Source organism: Sander lucioperca, chromosome 22 (assembly GCF_008315115.2).
Source record: "Sander lucioperca isolate FBNREF2018 chromosome 22, SLUC_FBN_1.2, whole genome shotgun sequence".
Taxonomy (NCBI): domain Eukaryota; kingdom Metazoa; phylum Chordata; class Actinopteri; order Perciformes; family Percidae; genus Sander; species Sander lucioperca.
In genome coordinates this window covers 20,990,405-21,017,521 of record NC_050194.1, presented here as the reverse complement: position 1 = coordinate 21,017,521, position 27,117 = coordinate 20,990,405, and the positions used below count along the sequence as shown (strand labels likewise).

Here is a 27,117-nt window from a genome sequence, read left to right as displayed (position 1 = left end):
TACAAACGTGATGTGGAGTTTGAAAGAGGGCATTTAGGATGCAGGGAGGCTCTAATGAAAAATGTCACTGAGTTGCATTAGAGACAACATGGGATGTTTTTGGAACTTGACCCAACTAGGAACTAAAAGGCAGCATATCTTGGTCTCAAATGCTTCAATTTTAATAATTAATATTTTAATCAGTCTAGTCCTTCAAGCACCCCTTTCAGTGGAGGTCTGTGGGTTAACCAGACAGAGTAACTGGGACATTGTTACTGGAAAGAAGTGTCAAGATTTTTAAAGTTTTAGCACTGTGACCACACAAATGAAACTTCATTTATCTCAGATGTACTGAGGCGGAGGCAGATATCTCAGAGCAGAATATCTAATAACCTGGGCAAATAACTGTGTGGCTTGATATCACTAGAAGTAAGTATTAGTATTTTTTGTAATTTGGGTTTAAGTATCTTTACTGATTGTTTGGCTACTGACCTGGTGGGACGCCAGAAGAGATGGTGGAGGAGGACAGCTGGCCCTGACCTTTGGATGTCATTCCTGCCACTTCAATGGTGTAGGTGGTGAGAGCAGTGAGTCCAGTGACCCTGTACTCTAGGGTGACATTTGGCAGGTAGTGGGTAACTCTGGTGTTCGTTCGGTTGTACTCCTCCCACGAAATGCGGTAACCTGAAGAGCAGCAGAGATGGTTGACAGCAACAGACAAGAGAATTCGACAGTTTTACTACAATAGCAACTCTCAGCTTGCATGCTACAGGGCAAGCTAACAGAAATATTAAATTAACTTCATCAAAAATTGAATATAGCAAATTAAATCAGCCTGTGATTATACCTCCTTGCACACACACATCCTCCACCCACTCCCATCGACACAAGCTTACGCTCTCAAAGTTAATGCAATTTGCTCCTTGGCCAGCAGCTCTTTTCTTATGATTGCACAAGGCATTAGGCAGCATTTCTTGCCAAATCAATAATTTCACATGGCATGTTTGTCTCCTGGGAGCGTGCAGCACATTTAAATGTTTTGGAAAAACACTTTACAATATTCTGCTAAATCTCAACCTTAGTAAACACTTGAATAATAATGTCACTGGTGGGCACTTGTTCTTTACTCAGAGTTTGTACAGAATGAAGTAAGAGGGAGCAATATGCAAACTAGCACAACACAACAATGGCTCACAGTGTTGTACCTTGGTAATCTGACAGAGGAAACAGTACTTGAAGAAGATACGTATTTGGTTATGGTTTTACTGGCTGCTAGTAAGGTAAGAATTACTAGTACTGGTATGGAAAGGAATACCCTATGCAAAGACAGTGGCTTGATATAGTAGAATAAATGTTTGTAATGGAGAAACTAACACATATTTTAAGAAAACAAGAAGCCCAATTCAAACAAAAATGGGGAAATAGAATAAACTATTAATAGTCAATAGTACAGATCCAAGAAAATGTAAGTGGATAGACAAAGATATAAGATTGTGAGCGTAAGCATAAGATGTGTGAAACCCCAAAAGTGATGTTTTTCCAGATGTTTTGTGAATAAGAAAAAGCAATAAAAGAAGTAACAGTCGCTCACTAGAAATATATTTATTAAGGACATTTTACACAAACATTCCTGGACAAGTAAGACATTTACTATTATTTTTCAAAAAAAAGGCTACAATATATTATTTGTGACACTCAGCATAAATGGTTACTTATGCATAAAGAAAGATGGTGTGTTTGCAAATTGCAAACATTTTGTCTTATAAATAACAACTAGGAGAGAGCCTCATGACAAGCAAAATTTGACCAAACCATCTCTTGAGCACAGCTACGTCCATCTCTGCATGCTTATTCTATTATAAAAGACTTGAGTAGTGTATTAGGACGGGAGGCTTTCTTTGACTGATTTTATCTGCAGATCTTGATAAAGGAGACAGTGTTATGAGAGTAGTGAATGTACCTGTGAGAACTCCATTCTTCTCGCCGGGCTCACTCCAGCTGACTTTGAGTGAGGTGTCGAGGATCTCAGTGAAACTCAGGTGACCGACAGCACCGGGGGCTGGACAGGGACAAATAAGAATAATGAGTTGGGCCTATGGGCAAATGAGACACTCTACTACGTTCAGTATAAATTCATGCTGATCAGCTGGCATACTGGACATAGTCGCACCACTGGTGACAGCATTTGCATTTTAAATGTGCTCACAACAAAATCAGCAAAAACAAGATTATTGCTGAAAAAAAAACGGCTGATAACAAGTTGAGGAAAATTAAAGCGTTTTTAAAGCTTAACCAATTATCTCTAAGGGAACCATGTCCCAATTATGATGATCCTGGCTGGATGCAGAATATACTCAGTCATTAGCACTTCTCTACTACTTCATTCTGCATGAATAATAGATCTTGCCCGGGGGATGTGTTACTGTGAGATGCTTGTGTCCCCATCGCCACTACGAGAGAAAAAAATGTGAAAGAAAAGTCACTTACTGTCCTCATGTGTCCTTAATGCTTTGGGCGAGCTGCGGGGGCCGTCTCCGGGAGTAGTGAAACACAGCACAGAGGTGTAATACTCTGTGAACTTCTTCAGACCTGTCACGTATCCCACATGGACGCTGTCCTGAAAGTTTGGTCGCACCGTTACCATAGTTACTTCTTCGTCTTTGCCAGGCTCCCAAGCCAGTAACTAAAACAGACAAGCAGAAAGGAAAAAGTGAGTCTGAAGAAAATTACCCAGACAGCAGCTAATCATTTTTCTGTAATAATTCTCAGTGATTTATTCTCACAAAACTAACAGCAGTATCTCTCCACAGTAGTCCTTAGCCACTCTGAGGAGTTATTTGGCACCATAGCTCTCCCCAATATATTTACAAAGATACCCTGAAGAGTTTTTGACTGGAAGGAAATAGCTGAATAGCTCCATTAAGACAGACTGGGAGAGGCAGTGAGAGTCAAGGCTCAAGAGAGGCATGATAGCATCCCATCATGCATGTTAATTGCAGACCATCTACAAATGGGACCTGGATCGCTTAGGTAATAATGGGTCCCAATAGCAAGTCTATTGGGTTTGTTTCCAGAGTCCAGAGAGAGGAAGCTTCCAGGAAAGTAAAGAGCTGGCAAGAAGATGTCAGAGGGTTAGATACTTGACTGTCTGCCACTCTCTCTTTTTTCTCTCTATCTGTCTTTTTCAAATTCTCCCTGAAAGTCTTCCTTTGCCTCCCTTTCTATTACCTTTTACACTCTTCTACTCCATTTTTCTCACTGCTGCTTAAGTCTCTCCCTGGAGACAAATCTGTTATTTCAAATTCAGATTTGGGTTTGTACAGTGACCCCCTCCACCCAGCTGAGTAAGACATGTGGAGCGCTATTAAACAGACAGACAAAAAGGCAGGATAAAAAAAAACCAATGACATTAATAAGTCGTAACAGATTCAAAGGAAAAATTGAACTACACTATTGCTGTGGCTTTATGACTCCCTGTGGGCTAACGTTTGTTTCAGTGGAGTATACACAAGAGACAGAGAGATGGACTATATTCAAGAGCCCATGACAAAATAATGAAGACATTCATCATGACGTGCACACAGCTTCACAAGAAAACATGAAAAATGGTTGCAAAGATAAAGAGAATGACCGGCGACTGACAAATGGGTGAAGAAAGTCCATCGTTCAAGATGGCACCAAATATCTTTTGCCCCTTGGCTCTTCTCTCCCTCTTGCTACACAGGACATGTGATACTACAAGTTCAGCTCTGACAGTTCTGTCAATGGACGTGATTGCTGGTGGGGACGGCACCGCGGCAGCTACTGACCTTGTAGCCCTGGTTGATGCCGTTGATGAACTGAGGGTTAGGGGCTGTCCACGTAAAACGGATAGTTGTCGAGTTGACCGACTCGGCCTGCACGTTGCCGGGGGCAATGGTGGGTACTGGGATGGACGAGGAGAAAAAGAAAAAGGGGGGAACAGAGGGCGGAAGGGGAAAAAAAAGAAGGAGGAGGAAAAAGGAGAGGTGGGAAGACAAAAAATAGAGGTGTGAGAGCACATTTCGGTTGTCTGCTGGAAGTCTGCCTGCATCTATTTTGATGTCAGTATTGATTGCTGCTGCACAGGTCAGGGCAGATACCGCCATCACTCTCTTTCTGATGACACTAACACCTAATACCAGGGCTCTCTGTGGGTTTGTTTGTGACTGTGTGAGCTGCTTATGGATTTCAGGGTGGATGCAACACCTTTGTGTGGTCCTTACAAAGAAGAATCAATGCTTAATGCCGTTGAACATCCATCAGCAATGGCTTTTAGTAGATGATTTCAGTCAGAGCAAATAAAATGTAATGCTAACTAGAAAAGGATTTATGCATTATAACAACACTGCACTTGCAGTATGTTGCATCCCAGTCTTATTCATCACGAATAATCACCATGCTTAAAAGAGAAGCTTGCTTAAAATTAACACATAGGAATGCAGAGTCATTGAAAATGACACATTCAAACATTCAAATTAAATTCAATAATTAAAGAAAATTGTCAGCATATCAGCTTTGGTCTTGGATCAATAACATTGATGATTTGAGTGCTCACCTCCCTGCAGAGTCCACTCAGTGACTTTATGGCTAAAAGTGCCCAAACCAGCCCCATTGTAGGCAGCAACCTCAATCTCATAGTTAGTCCAGATGATGAGGTCCTCCAGCAGCATGTTAGTCACATCAGGACTGGAAATGTTCTTCATCTGGTAGTCCACAGGCAGCCCAGTCAGACGGTACCTGGCATACACATTCATGAATGTTAAATACTGGACTTTGCCACTACTTAAAACCATGAGAAACCTACGTTTGCTGTGTTGTTTGCACCCTGAATATGACATGTGACATATATGATAAAGAGAGTTCATTACGGTGCTTTGTTGCTTGTGCCAGTGCACTAGACTCCCTGCTAGGGGGAGACAAAGCACTAGCAAACAAGCAATTAAAAACCACTGACAGCACTGACTGTTGTCTGAAAAACACCTGCTGTTTCATTTGGATGTAATGAATAAAAAGCCTGAGAGAAAACCAAACTACATGTTTACAGGAAATACAGGCAAATCCTAAATTCTCAATGTCACAAATTAAAAATGAAATCAACTAAAAATAACATGGCCATGATAAGCAGATGAGAACTTACCGGATGGTGTAGCCCCTTAGTATGCCGTTCTGGTGGCTTTCCAATGGAGGCTGCCACTGGATCATGATGGACTGGTTGGTCCGGCCGCTAGCAATGACGTTTTGAGGAGGAGCACTGGGGGGCTCCTCTGGGAGAGAGACACTGCAGGACACACACACACACACAAACAAAAAAACATACATGCAGAGATATGGAGAGGGCATTGAGAAATATTATTAAAAGACATTTTCTTTCTGAAATCATCTTGAACACAGCTTTAGTTTATTTAAAACTAAAAGCATAAAGCTTTGTAGTAATGTAACAGACAGTAAGCATGTCTATTTAAAGCTAAATATCAGTTTAATTCAGCCACCTAAATATTTACCCTGACAAAACACCACGAGTGTCTAGGGAGAAGATGCATATGAGAGATGGGAGTGAGATCAGTGGCGGTGACTAAGTACCAAATGGCGTCACAGAGCGCCAGCTCCCCCTGCAACACACAGACGGAGCCCCCCCGTGGCTCTCTTCTGGCTAGGGAGCTGGCAGCATGAGAGAGTGTGACAGACTAGTGGAGGGAGCAAGGAAGGAAGGGAGGGAGGGATAGAGGGAGAAATGAGTGCTTGAGGCTGCAGAGAGGCCAAACCTAATGTCGCCTCAAACCTTAATCCCTCCTGCGGCTTTCAGAATGTGTGTGAACGTGTGTTTACAGGTGTTTGTGCATGTTTGTGTGTGTATCCGCTTTGGTAGGCTTACACATATATCCTTCTTCACTGACTCTTGACTGAAGTCAAACTGGTTGTCTAGGACACTGATTTATTGAGCACAATGTACTATATACTAACAGCAAGAAAATTCAGCAGGTTCTTGTTTTCTGACATTTCTAAGATGTATCATTGTTATTGCCAATTAAATGACAGTACCATAAAGGACATTTTTTTTATAATTAAAATATCCTTGGAAAATTGTATGGAAAAGTATAGCTTGAAGCCCCCCCTACTGTACTGTGAACCTCTGTATACTGGCATTTTGTATGTCTCTATTTTGTAAAACCCGGATAAAAGGGACAAACAAATAGTTACATTGTTGATGTGGAGAGGTAGGAATAGTTATAGGATCTGTCTTTAGCTCACCGCTCCGTCTCCTTGCTGAACTGCCCCTTCCCCACATCATTAACGGCACAGAGGCGGAACTGATAGGAGCGCGCAGGGATCAAGCCATTGACCGTCACTGCTGTGGACTCCGGCTCAATATTGGCCAGCAGGATAGCCCAGGGAGCGTCTAGACAAAGAAAATCTAGTTTAACACCTTGTTCCACACGTACACATTTCTTGTTCATTATGCTAACCATTCACCTTAACATCCCATAAAATGTAAAACTTTGTAAGGAAGGAGTCAAACATTTCTAGCAATTTCACTAATATTCAGAAGGGATTTTCTCTTCATGCCTGCAATCATTTTGTCACGGCAGGTCACAATTTAAAATTCAAATTCATCAAATGAAACAAGTCATGCTGAAAAAAGGAAGCAAAGGCACAACGTGCTGCAGATTTAAGCCCAACACAGTTTTCAGTTTATCCATTTAAGATTAACATACTTGTAGGGCTGGGCAATATATCGATATTATATCGACATCGATATATGAGGCTAGATATCATCTTCAATTTTGGATAAGTGTTGTCTTTTCCTGGTTTTAGAGGCTGCATTACAGATGTAATTTTCTGAACTTACCAGACATACTAGCTGTTTTATTATTTGCCTTTACCCACTTTGTCATTGTATCCACATTATTGGTGATTATTTATCAAATATCTCATTGTGTTAATATGTTTTAACCCTACAATATCGATATTGATGTATTTGTTCAAAAATATATTAGATTTTCTCCATATTGCCCAGCTCTACATACTGCACTTGTTACATGCAGAGCTGTAAAGTGACAGAATGCAGAGTAGCTTACACGTCCAACTTGAGATTAAAGGCAATGATGGACATTCTTAATCAGTCTTATTGATTATGCTTTTAAATTATTTTTCAAGTTCTTTGATGTATTTGCTTTGCAGTTAAGCTCCTTGGGAACACATTGACATCATTGAAGCCTGGCTGCATGGAAATAAAAAATCTAAACAAGCAACGTTTAACATCTTTTTCACTCGCTGCAATGTTGATCACAAGAGCTGAGTTCTCTCTCCCCCAGACCTAACTCATCATATACAATTTATAGTTTTTAAACAAATGGTACAAAGCACAGAAGGTAGAGATGGATACAATTTGATGTATGACTGGAAAAGACTAGATATTTTGTGACTTACTGTTCTCAGAAACCGCCAGGATGTAGCGTATGAGGGGACTGTTGCCATCAAAAGGCTTGGCCCAGGCCAGGTCGATGGCTCTTTTTTCAGATGTGCTTAGCATAGCCGTAGGGTTCTCTGGGGCATGGGGCAGCTGCCTGCAGGGAACATCAGGACAACTTCGATAAATAAAAGAATCTGTCCTATCACAGCAAATCCTCCGCAGGGACAGAGAGTTACAGAGCATTTCTGTCTTCTCTGAACGTCTCTTGTACAAATCTGAAGTAAAGCTGAATGTTTTACTACAAAGATATCAGTTAGACAGGTGATGAAATGTGGCAAGACAAGACAGCAAAGACGGTTCCTTGTCATGATGGACACACAGGCAAACAAAAGAAGATAGATATCACCAGGGGGTGGGTGGGATGGATTGAAAGGCATAAGATGACAGATAGGAAGAAAATGCACAGACAAAGACAGAAATAAATGAGGCCAAAGCTGGGGATCATTAATTCATTCAGCCATAAATTCAGATAAGCGCAGACAGATTGATAGATAAACCTTATAGCCATGAAGGAATACAGGCAGTAACTCAGTCAAAAGGTAGCCAGCCAACGAGACGGCTGATATCGGGACAAAGAAAGACACAAACAATCAGTCAGTCAGTCCATCAGTTTGGCAAACAGAAAGTTAGATGTCTCATTCATATTCAATTTACCCTTGCTGCAGTGATGCACTGTGCACTGTGTCAAAGTACAACCACAGCAGGAATAGATTTGGAGAAAGAGAAGATTTGAGATGACAAAAACAATACAGAAGTGTTTGTGTGAGTGTGAGTGTGCAGTCTCACAGTGGTCCCCTGGGGCTGAAAGTATGTCGGGTGAGAATGAGGACAAGAGAGGTGAGGAGGAAGTGGAAATGAGGCAGAGGTGTCAATAAGAACAGGCAGAATGGCAGTAAAAGGTTGCTAGTGGAAAGCGTGCATGTCTGGCACTTTCATGTGTGTGAGCCATCTGGCTACCCCTATGAAAGATTTCTGGGGGCGCCACTTGTGAGGGTGTGCACATTAGAGTGCGGATCGGGCTGCATTTTTCTGTCCAAGCCCGGCCCAGGCCAGGACATTTTTCTGTCCAAGCCCGGCCCAGGCCCAGCAGTAACCAAACCCGACCCGAGCCCATCCTCTAGTGCACATGTATGTGTGTGCCTGTGTATGCATTGTCCTGCTTCAAAGAACACGTTCCTTCCTGTGTCTTTGCACTGGAGAATACCGACGAAACAAGAAAGAGAGAGGAAAAAAGAAAAGCAGTAAATAGAAAGCCAGGCAAATGATGAATTGCAACGGTAGTTACCTGACACGGAGGTGTGCGCTGCGGGAGTCGTTGCCACCAACAGAGGTCACTCTGCACGTGTATGTGCCTATGTCACCTGACCAGGTTTGGGAGATGTGCAGGGTGCCGTCTGCCTCCAGGCGCATGCGGGGGATGGACTGGACATTGATCACCGAGCCATCTTTTTCCCAGACATGCCTGGAATGCAAAATCACCAGTCAGCGGGCCTGTTGTTGGTTTTGTCATTAACGTCATCACCATCTGCTGCATTTTTATTCTTTCAACAGTATCAGTCGATAAGTTTACACAAACTGACAACGTTTAGTTGCACCAAATAGTCCCTTTTAAAGGAAAATTGTGGTTTTTGTCAACCTGGGTGTTATTCACGTTTTTTCCCTTTAGTAAAAATACAGTTTTACTGAACACCTCCGTTTTAGAGATTTGGGAAATGCGTACTTAAGCAAAAACAACGTGAAACAGGGCAAGGAGGGTAAGCCTCCTACAGCTTAATTTTTAAGCTTTAATTAAACAGAAAACATCTCAAATAGCATGCAGAAAGTAGTCCCCTAGGAAACCTTTGTTCTACATCCGTGTGCCATTGTTCTAGCCAGAATCTGCAATTCCCAAATCTAAAATGTTATCATGAAGAACAGTCATAATAGACAGAAATAAATAAGAGGTGTGTTCCAACTGAATGTTGAATTAATTTTAGAAGTAGCTTGATTGCATACAGAGTCAACGAGTGGAACTGAACAAACAAGTATTATTTGTAGGCGGCACAAAATGAGGCAAAACTGCATGAATAACTGATGGCAAATTTAGCTTATTGACTTATTAGCTTAGTATGTTAAAGCACATTCTTAAATTAACATTTCTTTAGTGCCCAATTGAATACATGGACAAATCCAAAGGATCGTTTTAACCAGATTTCCAGAACCTGACTTGCATTGTTTAGTTCACATATGCTGGCATGTGAACTAGGATATACACATTCACGTCAGCTTTAGATGGTAGGTTAACTCTTTGTGACAGTGACGCAATAAGTAAACTGAGGTTTTGCTTGTCTTTGATTTTTCCACAATCCGAGAAGAATATGTTATTAGTGAGGCATTTCATCTTTCTCCTCTCTGTCTCTTCAAACTCGCCATCAGAGCTGCCCTGCATGCCTATCATAGTTGCTGACGGCTGCATTCAAAAGCCGAATTCACTCATCAAAACTGCACAGCTCAAACGACGCGTCAAATGTAGGCTTTTTTCTGAGTAGAAAGGGACAGAATGGTCTATTGATTGCTACTGATGTCAGCTACAAGCTTGGAGTTTAGTAAATGCCTGTTGTGAGGGTTGTGTGTTGCACTGATTTGGAATGCAATTGTAAGCTGGAGGTATGTGAGAACAACAATCTTCTAATGGCATACATGCACACTATTAGACAACAAACATTTTCCACATGTGTAGGTGTTTGCTTTTGTATAAACCGCATGTCTAGGTTACAAATCGGGGACAAAGCTTTGTGTGTTTGCTTAGTCTTTATATTGCAATGCATGCATGTATATGTTTCTGTCCATTCAGCCGAACACGTAAGATTCAATACGATAGAGTTATATAATAAATACCTTGTGCTCAGGGTAGTAAATGACTAATTAACAACCAAAGGTTTCGAAAAGAATACAGCAAGTAATAACTAACGATGAAGTATCTTCATTAACAGATCTGTAGGTTGAAATGGCTCAACAACTGTGCTTAATTAGGTGTTCACTTTGATGGAGATAAATACATAGAAATGTGAAAAGAACGGCAAATGGATTTTGCATGTATGGACTTTTCCATCTAGACTACTGTAACTCCCTTTTCAGCTGCCTTAGCAAGACATCCCTAAATCTCTTGCAAGTGGTCCACAATGCAGCTACAAGGCTTTAGAACAGGTCCTTCAAAAGTTTTCATGTGACATCTATCAAATGTGACTCCCTATCAAATTCAGAATCCAATTTAAAATGTGTCTGCATGGTCAGGTCACCCACAGGCTTGTTGGTTGAACCAAAGGATACTATGGCTTTGAGGTCCCTTCACATTGAAATTCATTCTTTTTGGACTTTTGATCTATGGAAATTGTGGTCTTCTGATATAGTATCAGGCTGGCAACATTTTATAATGTTTGTATTTTCAAATAATCCCATGAAAAGATCAAAAGATCGAAACCAACAAAAATGTATCCTACTGACAAGTATTGCCTGTGTAGCCAAAGACTGAGATAGCGTATTCCTCTGCGCCACAGAGCTTCATTGTTGTCCAAAAACGATTAAAAACACATCAATGAGAAACGCTGGGGGGTGAAATCAATCCCATATACATCATCCTGCTGCTGCACTAAATGCTGACAAGTGCACCAAATTTGCGGTAATACATGGCTGAAAATAGTCCCCAACAAATGCACTATTTACACTTGCTTGATTAACATTTGCTAAAAAACTACTGTGCCCTGGAAATGCGTGCACCTCTCGAAAAATGTAACTACACGTCGCAGCGACGCACGTCGCTCGGCCGTGGCTTGGTAGCGTTGCATTTCCCCTGACTCATTTCCTGGTTCTTCTTCTCCATAAACAACATGAAATCAAGGAGAGGGTTAACTTTTCCTGCTAAAGATTTCCCACATTGGTCAGAAAACACAGGGGAGACACTTTGTTTCTCTCACTATGACTCTAGAGTCGGTACTCGCTCTGAAGCTAATCACCGTCACTCTCTCACTTCTCCCTCGCTCTAACACACTCCCCACACACACACACACACATACACGCCGGCTCGACGCACACCCCAGCGCACAAGTATAAACATCAGGCCACTTAGGTAGGCTACGCGAAAGCTCTGCGTGGAGCCTGCGCAGAACCATAAAACGGCCTTTAGCCTACTAACACATTGTTGGTTTAGGTCATTTTATCTGTTGACAAAAAGTAAAATATAGGATAACGCCAGCCTTATCCTATGTAGCAGGCAGCTCAAGACCTACCAATTTTAACTTCCCTTTGTTTAATTTTTCACTATTTCATTGTGCCTGTATTTTTACTTTATTGCTTTTGTCTTTTATTGTGAAGCACTTTATGACACCTTTTCTAAAACAATGCAACATATAATGTTTTACAAATGAACTCCACTTAATTAATACTTCTATGTTTGTGAATGTTGCCTTACCTGACAGTCACACTGGGGTCATGTGTGACTCCACAGGTCATAATGGCTTTTGTTCCTTTGATAACACTCTGGTCCTGTGGGGGGGAGGTAATCCGAGTGCGAGCTGTGGAGACAAAGAAGAAGACAGAGGGAGGGAGATGAGGAAAGTATAAGGGAAGAAAAAACAGGCAACAAAAATACCCTTCCTGAAAAGAATACTAGAAAAAGAAAATCATGACAAACAAATTTCAGAAAACTCATTTCAGTTGAAATGACATGCTGCTGTTTGGTATTTTGTTTCTTGATGGTTTCTTGTAGAAAAACACCTCGAACTCCAAGCCTGCACAGAAGAGTGCTTTTGTATTTGAAGGAATTGAGTTGAGCTATATTATCATTTGGCATGACCTCATTTAACATGCCTTTCAATAAAACTCCACCACTGTTAGTTTTTCTGTTTTTGCACATATATTTCCATATATGGATGCTTGTGAAGGATATCTTGGGCATTTAAAACACACAAGATCAGGCATGTGTATTTTTTAAAAGGATGTGAAAGGACTCGTCCATCTAACCCTGCACACTCACCCCAGACCCCAAGGTCAGCAGATGCCTCGTCGATGCCCCTGGAGTTGCTTGCCATGCAAGTGTAGGTCCCGGCATCTGAGATGTGTGAGGGGGAGATGAGCAGGCTACCAGACTCGAGCAGGGTGAACCTGGGCAGCTGGACGGAACCGCTGGCCAACACACGCTCACCTAAAGTTTGTGAAGAGGTCGAAGAGAAAGAAACAGATGAGAGAGGCCATACATAAATAGAGAAATGGTAGACAGAATAGAAGAAGAGTGAAACAAGGAGGCATTCAGGAACAGGGGATCGTGAGAAAAGAAAAGGACAGTGTTTCCCTGATCTCCTATTAGGATCCAAACATGGAATCCAATCAGGCTTTATTTGTTGAGCCATGGCAAACTATGGTCCCATGTGTAATAGATAACAGACATCAAAATCCCTAAGTGTGTCAGAGTGCATGTGGGTAAAAGAGACCTTTCTGCCAAGTGATAGCCGGTCTCGGAGCTCCAGAGGTCTCGCAGTGCAGGATGACTGACATGCCGTCGATCACAGTGCTGTCTGAGGGTCCGGCCGTGATATTCGGGGCAATGCCTGAGGGGAGTCAAAAACACACACACACACACACACACACACACACACACACACACACACACACACACACACACACACACACACACACACACACACACACACACACACACACACACACACACACACACATATAAGGAAGAAAGAGAGAGCTCAGTACAGTGGCGAGAAAAGGTAAGAGGGTTATAGAGGTGAGAGAATAAATGTCTATGGCAAAACCTCTCTTCAAACGTTTTTCTTAAGCGAGCACTAGCCTGCTGCATCTCAGTGTTAAGTCAACGCTTTGTCCCACTAACTCTTTACGGATTGAAACAGCATTCACCTTGGTGCCACAACTGTCTGCTGTCGGTCTATTTTTTGCACCCACAGAGATAGCAGATATAGAAAGGAGGAGGAAGAAAAATTACAGAGGGAGAGTCACAGAAAGAGAAGGCAATATGTAGATAATTTAAATCCCTTTTTGTGACATGCAATAAATCAAAGCTTTTATAGGATGACATAAAACTGTACTGTTTCAAAGAGCAAAGAGGGAGTAGGGAGTTTGTCATGAAGCAGTGTTGATCTCAGGACACAGGGAGTTGGACAGAAGGAGAAATGGGGACATGAATGCATTAAGGAAAAGGGAGCTGATACGTAAAATGAGATCTGGATGAAGAAGAGAGAGAGAAGAAGAGGAGACAGTGTCAGTGAGAGAAGGAGAGAGAGAGATAGGGATGGAAGGGGTGAGTTAGCGAGAGAGAATGTCATGAATTCTGATAAGGTGCAACGTGGACTGAAGTCAAAGTCAAAGTGAAGAAAATTAGATGTCAGAAACCTGCCAAACAGATGCACAGTGAGAGTAAAATTAGCAGTGATTTTCAAATTCTATCTATGTACAGATTAACAGACAAATAGGTGATAAGAGATAGGCAGCACACATGCTGTTAAGCTTGAGTCTTTTTTTGTAGTAGTGTAAACTTAACATTGTTGGGCTTATTGTCATATAATATATATTAAGAAAAGTCCAGAGATTTTAAAACACAGTTTTAACTACTGAGAGAATGCAACAAATATACATACATACATTCACATATTTCTGAAAAACGAAATAACACGTGATAGAAGTTTGTTTCTGCACAATAAGACATTTTCTCTAAGATACTGTATGTTCAGACAATTATTGATGCTTGATATCTTGACTGATTGGACTCCCATCATTTGCAATATTTACCTGACTACAACACCCCGATTACATTATTATAACACTACTGTGTCGCTATTACATTCCTATCAGACCAAAAATATATATATTTCCTAGGAAACAAACTGTATTAGAAACGCAAGGACATGTCGTTATTACAGTACAATTCACTTTTTCTATGTCCTTGTCTTCTAGGTAAAGCTCATGGTAATCTTTCTATGTTTTCAGCAAAAAAAGAGCAATCAGTTTTCATCCAGATTTGAAGTCCCCAGCTGAGTGTTTCTTGCATTGATCACAGTAGTTTATGTAGTAGTATTTCAGGTCCTTGTAAGATGAGTAGGAATAGTTATTTTGTATTCTGCTGACATACATAGGCAGTTTCAGGTGTTGGTAGATTTGTTTGTTTCTTACTGCTGTGGTTTTGATCGCCTGCATCCACCTAATTGTTGTTATGTGTAGTTTGCTGGCACAGGTGATTGACAGTTGTGAAATTGCTAAAAAAAAAACAACAACAATTGATTATTATTCATTTCTAACTGATGCTGATGGACAGGATTTTTTTTATTTTTAAATAACAAGAGCCTAAAACCCCGCTAACGGATCTGTGAGGCTGTCCCACACATGGAGCTAAATGCTAACAACATTATGATAACATGCTGATGTTAGCATTGAGGCTGATGGTAAATGTCCTTAGTTTTGTAGGTATTTGGTGTTGTAGTAGGTACCGTAGGCTACAACATCTGGGATTGCCATGAATGAAATTCCATGGCAATCCATTTGATAGTGGGTAAGATATTTCAGTCTGGAACACAGGGGTGAACCAACTGTCCGACACTCCCATTGCTAGAGCTGCTAGCATGGCTGAAATATTATTAGAAATATAATAACATATTATAATATGATTGACCACAAAAAGTTATTCAGATTTTTCTGAATTCTGATGAAAAATGATATTGTTTAATCTTCTAATTTGCAGTTATTATTGAAGAAGAGTCTACAGAATTCCATTTAAAGCCCTAAATTGCTCCTACTATTCTCCCTACAGATTAGAATTGATCCCATTTTTGTAAGCAATTACGCCTGGTCTTTTCTGAATTTCACAAGGGGATTGAGAGAGCTGTGTAAGGATTTAACAGTATTCTATAAAATATGGCTCATTCTGAGTTTTAACACAACACATTGTATTTTAATAGCAGTAATTATCTGTGTAAAACCATTACAAGAGCTGCTTGAGCACTCACTGGTTACAGCCAGGTATGTGTTGGTCTGAACTTCTCCTGCAGAATTTCTGGCAAAGCACTGGAACATCCCGGTGTCATCAGGGAGGAGGCCGTTGACCTGAAGGCTGCCTCCCACCAGCACCCTGTACCTGGGCATCTTCACTGGGTTGATGGGCAAAGCATCCTTGTACCACACAATGTCTGGCTGGGGCACTCCTGCAGAGGGTGAGTGAGAGTGGGTTGACAGACAGCAAGTCATGCTTCATTTTTCCATTGCATTCTTCAGTTTGAAATCACATAAATACATTTTTTTTCTTCAGTAAATTGTTGAATTAAGTTGTTTTATGACAGGGATTACTAATCATACTCTGACATCCTTGTACTAAAATGCACACATATTCATACACACTGATCACCTCGTGCCTGACAGGGAATGTCCACCACCTTCTCCATCTCAGCTGTGATGTGTTTTTCTGGTTCCTTAATAAACTGTGGTGGTTCTGAGGGACAAAGAGAAAAGGAAAGACAGGATGACACATTGATAAAATAAGATGCACGTTTGCAAACCTGCAGCTGTAATCATCCCAGCTCACAAAGTACCTTTGTGATACTGTGCGAGATCTTAAAGAAAAAATTTCAAAGTGCTAACTGATAACACTAGAGAATAAAGATATTGAACTATAAATATATTTGCTTTAAAATGCATTGCTCATGGAGACAAACTACTCATAGAGCAGCTGACAATAATGTGATTATACAGTATTTTGATTACAGAAATCAGTAATTGTTATACCATTACAGTTTTAAATGTATCCTTCAAACTCATGGGGGAAGGAAGGCTCAGTTAGCTTAGTCAGGGAAAAGTTCACCACACCTTGTCCTTTGAATCACATTAGAACCTTGAAAACATCAAAGTGTTTCAGTGGGGTGGAATGAAAGTGACTCAAGCAATGCTATTAAACAGTTTCTTGAGGCCAGCCATTAGCTTTCTCCCTTTTAAATCAATAACACTTTCCCCTCACTGCCTCATGACTTTACTGCTATAGCTTTGCCAGCTTCATATAGTGAGACTGGTAATATTTTTATCAATTTTATACCAGCTCTTTTGTTTGAACTTGCAGACCTAAATGCTAATTTTCCTCCCACATATTTGCCTGATGTATGTAGCTGGATGGAATATATATATATATATATATATATAAAATGTATGTGAACCTTAAGGATAAGAAGCAGAGCACAAACATTGACGTACTGTAAGTGCTGCAAATATCAAAACACAAACAAAACATGAGGTGAAAGGAATGATGAGCCTATTTTGACTTAGCAGCGCCAAAGATACTGATGCTTTCCCATCAAGTCATTTCGATGTGGATTTGGAGCACATTTCCTTAATGTTTGTTCTTTCACTCTTTTTTTTTAAAGATTATTTTTGGGGCTTTTTGGCCTTTAACGGATAGGATAGCTGAAGACAGGAAAGAGAGTGGGATGACATACAGCAAAGGGCCACGGGTTAGAAATGAACCCAGGCCGCTGCGGTAAGGACTGAGCCTTAGTACATGGGGTGCACGCTCAAACCAGGTGAGCTACCAGGGCGCCCCTGTTCTTTCACTCTTATATGTGTTTCTGTCCTCAGGGTCCAATGTCAAAAATAGTACTTGCAATGCAGTGTTTAATTTGCCCTTGTGCATCCTGTTAAAAAAGTGGATCTAATGTCCTTAGAAGACAAAAAAAACACTGCCTTAAAATTATATATTATTATTTTCCACTTTCAGTCCTGATCATCACTACCAAATATTCATACATTTTCACAACTTTAACCCTTTAATTGCCAGTTTGTTTACATAATGCCACTGTTTGTATGATGGTGTTTAATTATCCTCAATACCAAAAGTCATCTTTTAATTCTTACCTAGTACATGCAGATAAGCCCCAGCACTGACTGAGGGCACACTGCTGCTGCGGAGAATGGCCTCACACTCGTAGAAGCCGGCATCGCTCACCACGGGACTGAGGATGGTCAGCCTGCGGTTAAAGTCGCTCAACCCGCTGGTCACCAACACACCGTTCTTACGCCATGAGATACTCAGCTTGATAAGAGGCCTAGAGTGAAAAGTAGAGTTTCAGATGTGTTTTAATCAAAAACAATTTATTTCTGTGTTTGATGAAAAATCAATTTTGGTTCTGCCACACTGGCCCAATGTGGCACATATCCATCATTGGGTATTGAAATCTAAAAAATGTCTGTTTATGGGCTGAGATTATGCCAACTGTTGTCAATTCAAACTTACTATTTCATGAATCAAGGGCCCTGCTACGCCATTAACTACTACAACTACTATTTCTAGTTATGATTCCATTGTCTTTATTGTTACTATCATTGCTACTCTTCATCACACCCCCAAACGGCACCGGCAGACACCGCCTACCAAGGGCCTGGGTCTGTCCGAGGTTTCTTCCTAAAAGGGAGTTTCCCCTCGCCACTGTCGAACTAAATGCTTGCTCTTGGGGGAATTACTGGAATTGTTGGGTCTTTGTAAATTATAGAGTGTGGTCTAGACCTACTCTATCTGTAATGTGTCTTGAGAGAACTCTTGTTATGATTTGATACTACAAATAAAATTCAATTGAATTGAAATTAGTGGAGTAGTCTGCTTTGATAGTACATATTCCAAGAATACTTGCGTCTACAAAAACATGCAAAACAAGATAAACGTATTGGAATCAAGTACAATTATCATTCAAAACACATAGAATGTTTAACTTATTTTACAACAAACATTACTTAAGATGGGTATTTGTGCAATGCAGTGTATGTATGAAGTACAAACTATTATCAGCATTATGAATTACCAGTCCCTCCAGGATTTCGCGGCCTTTTTTTGAGATTGTTGCGGCCCAAAATGCCTGATTTCGCGGGAGCTTTTGTAACAAATTGCGATAAAAGTTGCAATGTCTTTTGTATGTTGGTTGCAATGAAGTTGCAGGAGATAGTGAAAGTTGCAAAAAAAGTTGCGATTTTTTTTTTTTTTTGTATAGTTCTTTAAAAATAAAAAGGAAACATGTTTCGGGGAGAATAAAATTACTCTGGGCTGAGATTTCCTAGTAAACTTAATAAAAAGGCTCAGGATGCTGTAAATGTTGGTATAATATGAAAATGGCTGGTGGATTTAAGCCAAAACAATTATAATGTATTGAATGAATCAAATTTGAACATGTCTGTCAGTGGCTTGTTGATCTTTACATTGTTAGTTAATTTCCTAACCTGGCCTGGGACACACATTCATACGGTTTGATAAAGTACTGACTTTAACGTATCATTGCACTTACAATAACGAGCGCAGCTGCCCTCAATTTAGGTCATCGTGTTGTCTCATCTCCTTTTTTTTCCTGCATCCACCGTGTGTGTTGTTTGTGTGTGTGTCTGTGTGTGTGTGTTTGTGTGTGTGTGCAAGCGTCAGTCGCGGGGGGAACGGAGCTGCAGCCCCACCCGCTGCAGATAGCCGACAGGATTGAAACGGCAGCAACTTTAGAGTGAAAAATCGTTACAGCTTACATTGATGTTAAAATGTATACAGGTTGGCAGGGCGGTCTGAAATGTTTTGCACGATCTTTCGCTGTATGTTTTGTTGGTAATGTGAGCTGTCCGAGTCACATACGTCTTGTCTTCATAGCACAAACAAGGAAATGATCAACCCGTTCTCACTCCCGCTTGGTCATTGGCTCTCAGAGTGCACGTGGGACTGCTGGGATTGGTTGAAGTCGCGGGAAACTTCAGGTTATTGGTCAAATTTGCGGAAAAGTTGCGGTAATTGGTCAAAATTGCGAGTCGCACCAAATTCGCAGTGATTGGTTGAATTTGCGTGAACTGGCACGATCGCGACATCGCGAAATCCTGGAGGGACTGATTTACAGTACCAACTTCTGACAAATACAAATTCGAAACATATGCACCAGGTGTATGCACAGTGGATTAAAGAGTAATTTCTCCCAAATTCTAAATAAATAAATAAATGTTCTCCCTTTCTACTAGTTGTATCTAGCCCTGTGGAGAGTTGGGGTTTTATTTGCCCAGGTTTTGTGGAATTGGTCTCTGACCTAATACACAGCAATGGGGCTAACAGCAATTAGAAACATTTTTTGAAAAATCTCTTTCCAGAATCACTGTTAGATAATCCATAGAAAATTTTCATCGCAATTACAATTTTACTGAAAAAACTGTCCCTATGAAATCTCCTGTTCTGAGTTATCCTCAATGATTTGAGTGAACTGACCCATTGACAAACTGATCTATGACCCTGCAGGGACAGGATGTTTACCTGGCGTTGGCAACACACTCCATTGTGACCTCCGAGGTGCCTGTAACCACGCTAGTGTTCCTGGGAGGGATGATGATGGTGGGTGCAATAGGGTCTGCTGGACCTCCCACATCTAGACAAACAGACAAACAGGTCGCCACACACACAGACCAACAAAAACACATGCATGGAGAGGTTAAGCAGAGAGCAATGATCTAGATAGATAAATTGAACTAGATATGTTTATTACAGACAGAATGTGGCGAGTCCTCTGGACAGGGGGTGTCCTATATATTTATTTTTCACCCAGTGCACTCTGTGGGTGCTCATCGATGTGACATATTGAAACTGACCAATGCACAGTGTATCCAAGTTGTGACAGGGAGATATGCCAAATAGGACGAGACAGTGCACTGACTGTGTATAATAAGATGCCTGGAGAACCAGAAACAGGGATAGAAAAATACTGCCTGACAAACACAAAGATGAGGGTTAATAGGCTGCTGTGTGTATTAGTGCACATTTACACACTTTTTCATATGTGTATAAAACTCTGCATGTGCAAAAAAGTTTATGTCTGTTTGATTGTGTGTGTGTGTGTGTGTGTGTGTGTGTGTGTGTGTGTGTGTGTGTGTGTGTGTGTTGTGAGCAACGGAGACAGACAGCCCATGGCAGTGAGAGCCCAGTGTGTGCGTGTGCTGCTTGAGATGTGTCATGTCTGTGATAAACTCACACTGGTCCGTCAATCCCATCATGCCCTGGGAGTGTGCTTGTGGCTGCACATGTCAGATGTAGCTACAGGGGCTGTCATGACTCCATTTTACCAATCTTGGTTCATTAAATGCTGTACACAGGCCATGTGTACCCCCCCTCCACACACACACACACACACACACACACACACACACACACACACCTTAAACCATGGCAGGGTGAGATGTGCACTTAAAGAAGATGTTATAGTTTAACATTAGGGGTGGTATGGTTCACAAAATCCACGGTTCGGTTCGTATCACGGTTTTAGGGTCACGGTTTTCGGTTCTGTACGGTTCTTGTTATTTTTTCTTTTAATCTTTAACACTCCAGAAATATACTTCAGCATATGATATATAGCTAAAATTAGCATATTGAATGCATGTTGCACAATACATGCACACAGTGGCAGTTCTATCTATTGTTTTATTTCTGCTGTCGTCATAGGTAACATGAAATCCAAAATATTCCCACACACCAGACTATATACGACGCTGGAGCATCCTCCAACTCCGGGCAGCCTTCCTCATCTCTCCCACTTACCATTTCTGCATGTGACGTGACCTGCAGCAGCACTCCGCACTCCACTTGAGGAGTGGTCGGCTCGGCGCCTCTCAAAATCTGACGAAAATCTTTCAAACTGACCTTTGTCGATCAAAAAAGCAGACAGATTCAGCAACTGTATGGCCTATTTCTCGCTTAAAATGTTTTCAGAAACACTTTTCGGTGAACTATTTTGGTAAAATACGAGATCGTATTCAGAACGAGACGCCATTAGAGTCTGTTTTGAAATTCGAGAGCAGCAAGAACCACGGGACGTGTTCGTCCAATCAACTGCCATGTGTTGCGTTCATCACGCTCATCCCCCTCGTCGTTTCCAGTAAGTGTTTTACCATAGGTGTCGAAAGTGGGCACTACGGCAGTAAGTGGTTAGTGCACATTAACCGTGTACTGACAAACCGTGCGACGCACACACGCTCCGAACCTAGACAAGCGAACCGAGGGGTTCGGATGTTTTTTCATGAACCGTACCACCCCTATTTAACATTCATCTTGCTAAGGTTAAAATCAAGTTTTTAAACTTTGTCCTGAGTATGGAAACTGTAACATGAGCAACGCTTGTCTCCTTAGAGTTCTCCTTGACCTTCGCTCTCACCAAGTCTTAGACAAGTACTGTCGGAGCCAGGACAGCTCATGGGAAAAGCATTGTCAGAGATGTCGCTGCAGGAACAGCTGCTGTAGCAGATACCGACAGATACACGTGCGCATACAGTAAAATGCAGGCACTCACTCATACACACGCACATTTCTCAGTGTTGGCTCTCCCAGCAGCCTGTACATCAATGTGCATATGTGTGGGTGTGTGTTTGTGTGTGCATATGTGGCATGATTCCCAGAGACCTGCCAAGTTGAGACCTCCCGCTGGGCTCTCGAGCCGACCTGACTCAAAGAGTGTGTGTGTGTGTTCTAACACTTATGTACGTGTAATCAACTCTGCGACTGTTCTCCATATATACCCCAGACTATTTCTGCTCCCTTGTGTTGTCAACTGAAATATCTTACCCTCACCCTCCTCATTCACTTCCATACTGAACTCCAGTCTACCATGTTATAAGATGCTGTCTGTTAGGTTTCCTCTTATAAATCACTCTGCTGAGCTGAAGCCAACTGAATTGGTTTGGTTTGTGTATCTTGCTTTTTGTGTTGTGGCAGCTAAGGATGCTTGTGAATATTAAGAACTACTTGGCAGTAAAACAGTCTGTCTGTGTCCTTGTCTCCGTAGCTTTCTCTTCCTGTGTGTGTATATCTGCAAAAATGTGTAAATATGGCTACAGATACACTGTATCTTCCTTTACTTGAGTAAGAGTAGCAATACAACAATGTAAGAAAATACTTAATTTCAAGTAAATTCCTGCATTCAAGATTTCACTAAAATGCACAAGGTAAAAAGTATTGTCAGCAAAAGCACTCAATATGCATTATGGCGGCGGCCTTTGGTTACATTACCATATATATTTATTATTTGCAGTGGTGGAATGTAACTAAGTAAAAGTATTGTACACATTTTAGGTACTTGTACTTTACTTGAGTATTTCCATTTCATACTACTTCACTACACTTTTTAGAGGAAAATGTACTTTTTATTCCACTACATTTACAAGTTACTTTAAAAGACTTTACAGTCAAACATATGGTGAGTTTATAAAATATGATGCAATACATTAAATATAGTACTTGAGCTGAATGTGCATTTCACAATTGATGTTGAAAAATCTTACAGTGCATCCACACTTTTCACCTGTCATGGCATAATCGGTTGATACAGTATGCGTGTATACAGTATGTGGTTACTCACTCTCTACTGACAAGGTGATGGGCTGGCTGGTCTTGTTCTCTCCGTTCTTGTCATTTACCGCTTGGACGTAGTAGCGCCCGGCATCTGGTGCCACTGTAGACAGTATAACCAGTGTGTTGTCCAGGGTAATAGCACTAAGGAGGGAACAATACAAATAGAGTGTTAAAAATAAAAATAAAATTATTTTAAGACATTTTGAATGTAGAAGATAATGGGGAGGACAAGTCAAGATAGGTGTTAGGAATCCATCCCTATTACAATGTAAAAAAAAAATTAAAAATAAAAACGTTTCTTGTGATCTTTCAAAATCGAGAAGTTCAGAGAAAGCTTCTTAGAAAAAAAACAACAATATATTTTCAGCCTTCAAAGGTAGCGTTGGACTGCCTAATTAGAGCTTAATATGTTTGGAGTCTGGTTGTGTGTCTACACTTGATCCCACAGCTGAAAAGGGCATTAAACATTTGAACATTTTAATTACACTGTTCAAGCTGCATTAAGTATATCGATTTACAATGTGTAAACAGTGTGTTGGTGCTGACTGAGCAAGGCAGAATTATTGACAACCTCCCTTGTTCATACTTCTCCTTACGGTTCGCTCTGAAATATGATAGCCCTGCATAATAACCCTGGGCTTTTAATGGGCTATTTGTACCCCTCTGCTTCCTGTGGCCTGCATTTTGGCAGCCAACCACTTTTGGCAGGAAACAATAGCGTCTTACTTGCCGGCTGCAGAAATGATGGCTGAATAAATAAACACTAATCCCTTTTTCAGCAGATGTTCTATAGAGGCTAATACCTGGTGTCTTGTTGTCTCTATCAAGTCCTCTCCTGGACTTTCAATGTAGCAACCAGTGAGGGAAAAATCTTCCTCCCTCTTCTCTGCCGCCTGATGTTACAGCCCCCTGACTATGTTTACAATCAATATTTTCTTATTATCGGTGCCTGTTCAACAATCTGGCGGTAGATAGCACGTTCCAACTGGGCGCCTTCCGCCACATACATCTTTTCCTCTGGCCTTATCCCTCTATCTACTGTTCCATTCTACCCCCCCTCGCTTCTTCACTCCATCCATTCCACCAGGTGCTGAAGGTGGCCATGTGAGGAAGCGATATCTGGTTATCTACCCTGACAGACACACATCTACCAAACCACATTTGGGAACAAACTCATCTACACAGCAGCTGAAATGTATTCATAAACATAAAAAAATCCACATTTGTGACACACTTGAAGACACAGGCATGGTTACACAAAAGTAAAAAAAAAAAAATAACAGCAGGAAACAAAACCAGTCACAGACAGAGTTCCAGTCACAGACCAGTTGGGAAGCTCGGTCTTTCAGAAAAATCTACCATCGGAAAAACAAATCAATGTCATTCAAATGGTTGTGGCTCCTACCCACCTTCTCTACTCTGTGACATTTCAGTTAGATTTTCTCTTTGACGTTTAAGTTCCCAGAGATATTGGCAGCACAAAATTGGTAATCAATAACAGACAAAAAGTATTTGATCCCCTGCAAGTAATGGCTTTTTCTATAGAAGAACTGTAATTCTCGCTGCTTATAAAACTATAACCCATTGTGTACATTTCAGCCATGTTCCATGTTTCACAGCTGACGACCTCCTCTTTTTCTCTTCCTCCAATCTAACCGACTCCACTTCTCCATCCACTTGTTGCTCCATCCTAACCTTCACCAAATGAATACCTGCTGTGCCTTATTAAGGGTGCAAGAGAGCTGATGAGAAACTGGGAAAAAAAAAATTCAAACAGGGATAAAAATACTCACAAGCACAGAAAACATATATATAGGTGTGCACAACATACAACACCTTCTCAAACTCTCATTGTAGCTCCAGAGAGGCATGTAGAAAAAGCACTGGCCACGGCACAGAGAGTGATATGCTGTGTATGCTGCATATAGCTACCTATAGCTAGCATTTACAGTATGATGACTTATGAGATCCATCTCCGGACATTTCTCAAAGCAGCCCCAGTCACTGGGCTCATTTGGGATTCCCTGTTCATGCTGAGTCTTCCTAAAGGGACTGGCAGGCCTCAATGGCTGCAGCTTATGATCTGCGGTAAATATTTAATGCTAGCTTGCTGGAGTGGTGACATCCTTGACGCACAGCTATGAATTATGGATCCCTTCAGGGATATGGGCCGAACGGAAGTGTCCAAAGCGCTGAATGAATCCCAGGTGACTTCCCAGGACCTTTTCTAAAACGGGGACACAATCCAGAGCTTAACTTCTTTACCTGTCGCTTAAGAAACTCTTGAAGATGATTATACAGGGTAGTGCTGCTAAGTTGTAGGAGGCAGAGTTTTAGATTACCTGGAGGAAACCTATAAGCCCATTCTCTCTGTGATAATGTCCAGCATTGTATGAACTCCTTCTCTTTTCTTAATTTCATTTTCTCCAAAGACCACTCCCTGCTCAATAAGCCGGTCCAAGCACTGGACGAAAATAAGTTTCAACTAATATTTTACCATCATCCAGAGCAAGTTCTGATTTCATCAATAAAAGTGGGAGCAAGAGGCAATTTTTCACCCAGCTAGTTGATTTTAATGTGCTTCCACGCTGAGCATTCTCCCCCCTCAGCCTGTAATCAGGGCTGCTGCACCATAGATGAAAAAAAATAAAAGAGGATATAGGATCTTTTGAGGTCTACCACACAGACCCACCAGCAGGTTCACTATTAGAAACACTTGCTGTGTGGCAAAGCAGTAATCAAAACCACGTTATTTCTGATTTCACTCATATTTTACAAAATTGCTACTTATGTCAGGCTTTTATTTCATTTAGAATGTTTTATTTCATGTAATTGTGCAGACACAAAATGTTCTGTTTCAGATTGCATTTGAATATTCATACAAGACTTTGTTACTCTGAATGACTTTGAAAGAGCGTGTTCAGCAGGTCTAACCACTCCCTGTGTCGCTGGTCCACAGGGATCAAAGACCACATGATGCAGGAAGAAATTAAAAATTAGCCAATTATCCTGAATGGCTTTACATGTATATCAAGGGACCAGGAAGAGGGAGATAAGACTAGAAGAGTTAATCAAAATTTGTTGACCAGCTTCCTGAAGTAAATTCTTGTTTAAGCATGATGCTTATTTTTTATATATCTCATTATCTCTCTGAATGCATTATGGTCATCCTTATTAAACTCCCTGGTCTCTCAGTGGTGTGTGAGCAGCTGTCGGAGGCTTGCTTGTAACGATGGCTTACCACGTATCCGGCACGGTGCAGGGATTTATCAAGCCACAGAGCTGAGAAATTTGGACAAATCAGATATGTGTGAACATGCCTCTGTCTGTTTTTTATGTTTATTCCTGCATCTTTGAATGCTTTCTCTTTTTATTCCAGCCCAATTTCTTTGGCCATTTATTATTCTCCAGAAAGTGCTACGGTCCACAAGAGAGCCTGGCAGGATGGACAGCTGCTCAGAAACATCTTGGCCAACTGTGCAGCTTTATGTGCATCCCAGTTTTGCTTTCAGCAAGAAGCAGTACTGGTCTCATATGCAATTACTTTCTTGTGGATCAATTTATTTATGTTTAGCGACATGGGTGGCTTTTCAATAACTGCCAGCCTGATAATAATTCAGAAGCACTTTAATCAATAATGATGATGAGGAATTATGTTTGATTGAAATAGAAATATAGAAATGTAATGTTTCATCGACCACTAGCTGCTTCCCTTCTTTAATGTTTATTATTACTAATAAATTACATTACAAGGAAATTAAAATAAACAATGATCCAGGGCTGCTCTCTTTAAGAACACATCATCCCTGAAGTCTACATTTTGAACAACTAGCTTAAGAGCATATCTTTGTATCTAGTTCAACCACTGACTTTTTCAGTCTGTATGCATATCTTATTGTGTTAATCCAGTACTGACACAGTGTGACAGAGCTGTGCCTGTTGTAACACACAAACACACACACACACACACACACACACACACACACACACACTCAGGAGTGTTTTGGCATCTGTCCCTCTCCGCCGGGCCGTGAGAAATCAAGTAAATAATCAACAGCTTAATCAATAATGAAAATAATTGTAAGTTGAAGCCCTTATCTTTACATCCATGGATACATATGAAAGTTTGATATTGCTCCCAATATATTACCTGGGTTTTGGTACAGTGACCAAAACTTTACTTTTTTCAATACTTTTGTTTGGGGAATACAAAAATGTCTCCCATAGGAATGTTCACACAACACTTGACACATTTAATTATTTGTAACTG

General features: G+C 40.9%; 1 protein-coding gene across 6 annotated transcripts in view; it reads right to left on the bottom strand.

Annotated features, from left to right (window-relative positions):
* sdk2b (sidekick cell adhesion molecule 2b) overlaps positions 1-27,117 on the bottom strand; it is a 290,162-nt gene that overhangs the window by 33,410 nt on the left and 229,635 nt on the right. For all 6 annotated transcript variants that reach the window (XM_035997326.1, XM_031314962.2, XM_035997327.1 and 3 more), the window contains exons 5-21: positions 22,855-22,988; positions 19,767-19,878; positions 17,360-17,550; positions 15,867-15,950; positions 15,472-15,666; positions 12,937-13,053; positions 12,483-12,650; positions 11,919-12,021; positions 8,757-8,933; positions 7,429-7,565; positions 6,250-6,397; positions 5,138-5,278; positions 4,556-4,737; positions 3,789-3,904; positions 2,467-2,662; positions 1,940-2,038; positions 472-663 (exon numbers count right to left, since the gene is read on the bottom strand). In XM_035997326.1, the coding sequence (XP_035853219.1) occupies positions 472-663; positions 1,940-2,038; positions 2,467-2,662; positions 3,789-3,904; positions 4,556-4,737; positions 5,138-5,278; positions 6,250-6,397; positions 7,429-7,565; positions 8,757-8,933; positions 11,919-12,021; positions 12,483-12,650; positions 12,937-13,053; positions 15,472-15,666; positions 15,867-15,950; positions 17,360-17,550; positions 19,767-19,878; positions 22,855-22,988 (2,492 nt within the window). The remainder of the gene's footprint in view (positions 1-471; positions 664-1,939; positions 2,039-2,466; positions 2,663-3,788; positions 3,905-4,555; positions 4,738-5,137; positions 5,279-6,249; positions 6,398-7,428; positions 7,566-8,756; positions 8,934-11,918; positions 12,022-12,482; positions 12,651-12,936; positions 13,054-15,471; positions 15,667-15,866; positions 15,951-17,359; positions 17,551-19,766; positions 19,879-22,854; positions 22,989-27,117) is intronic.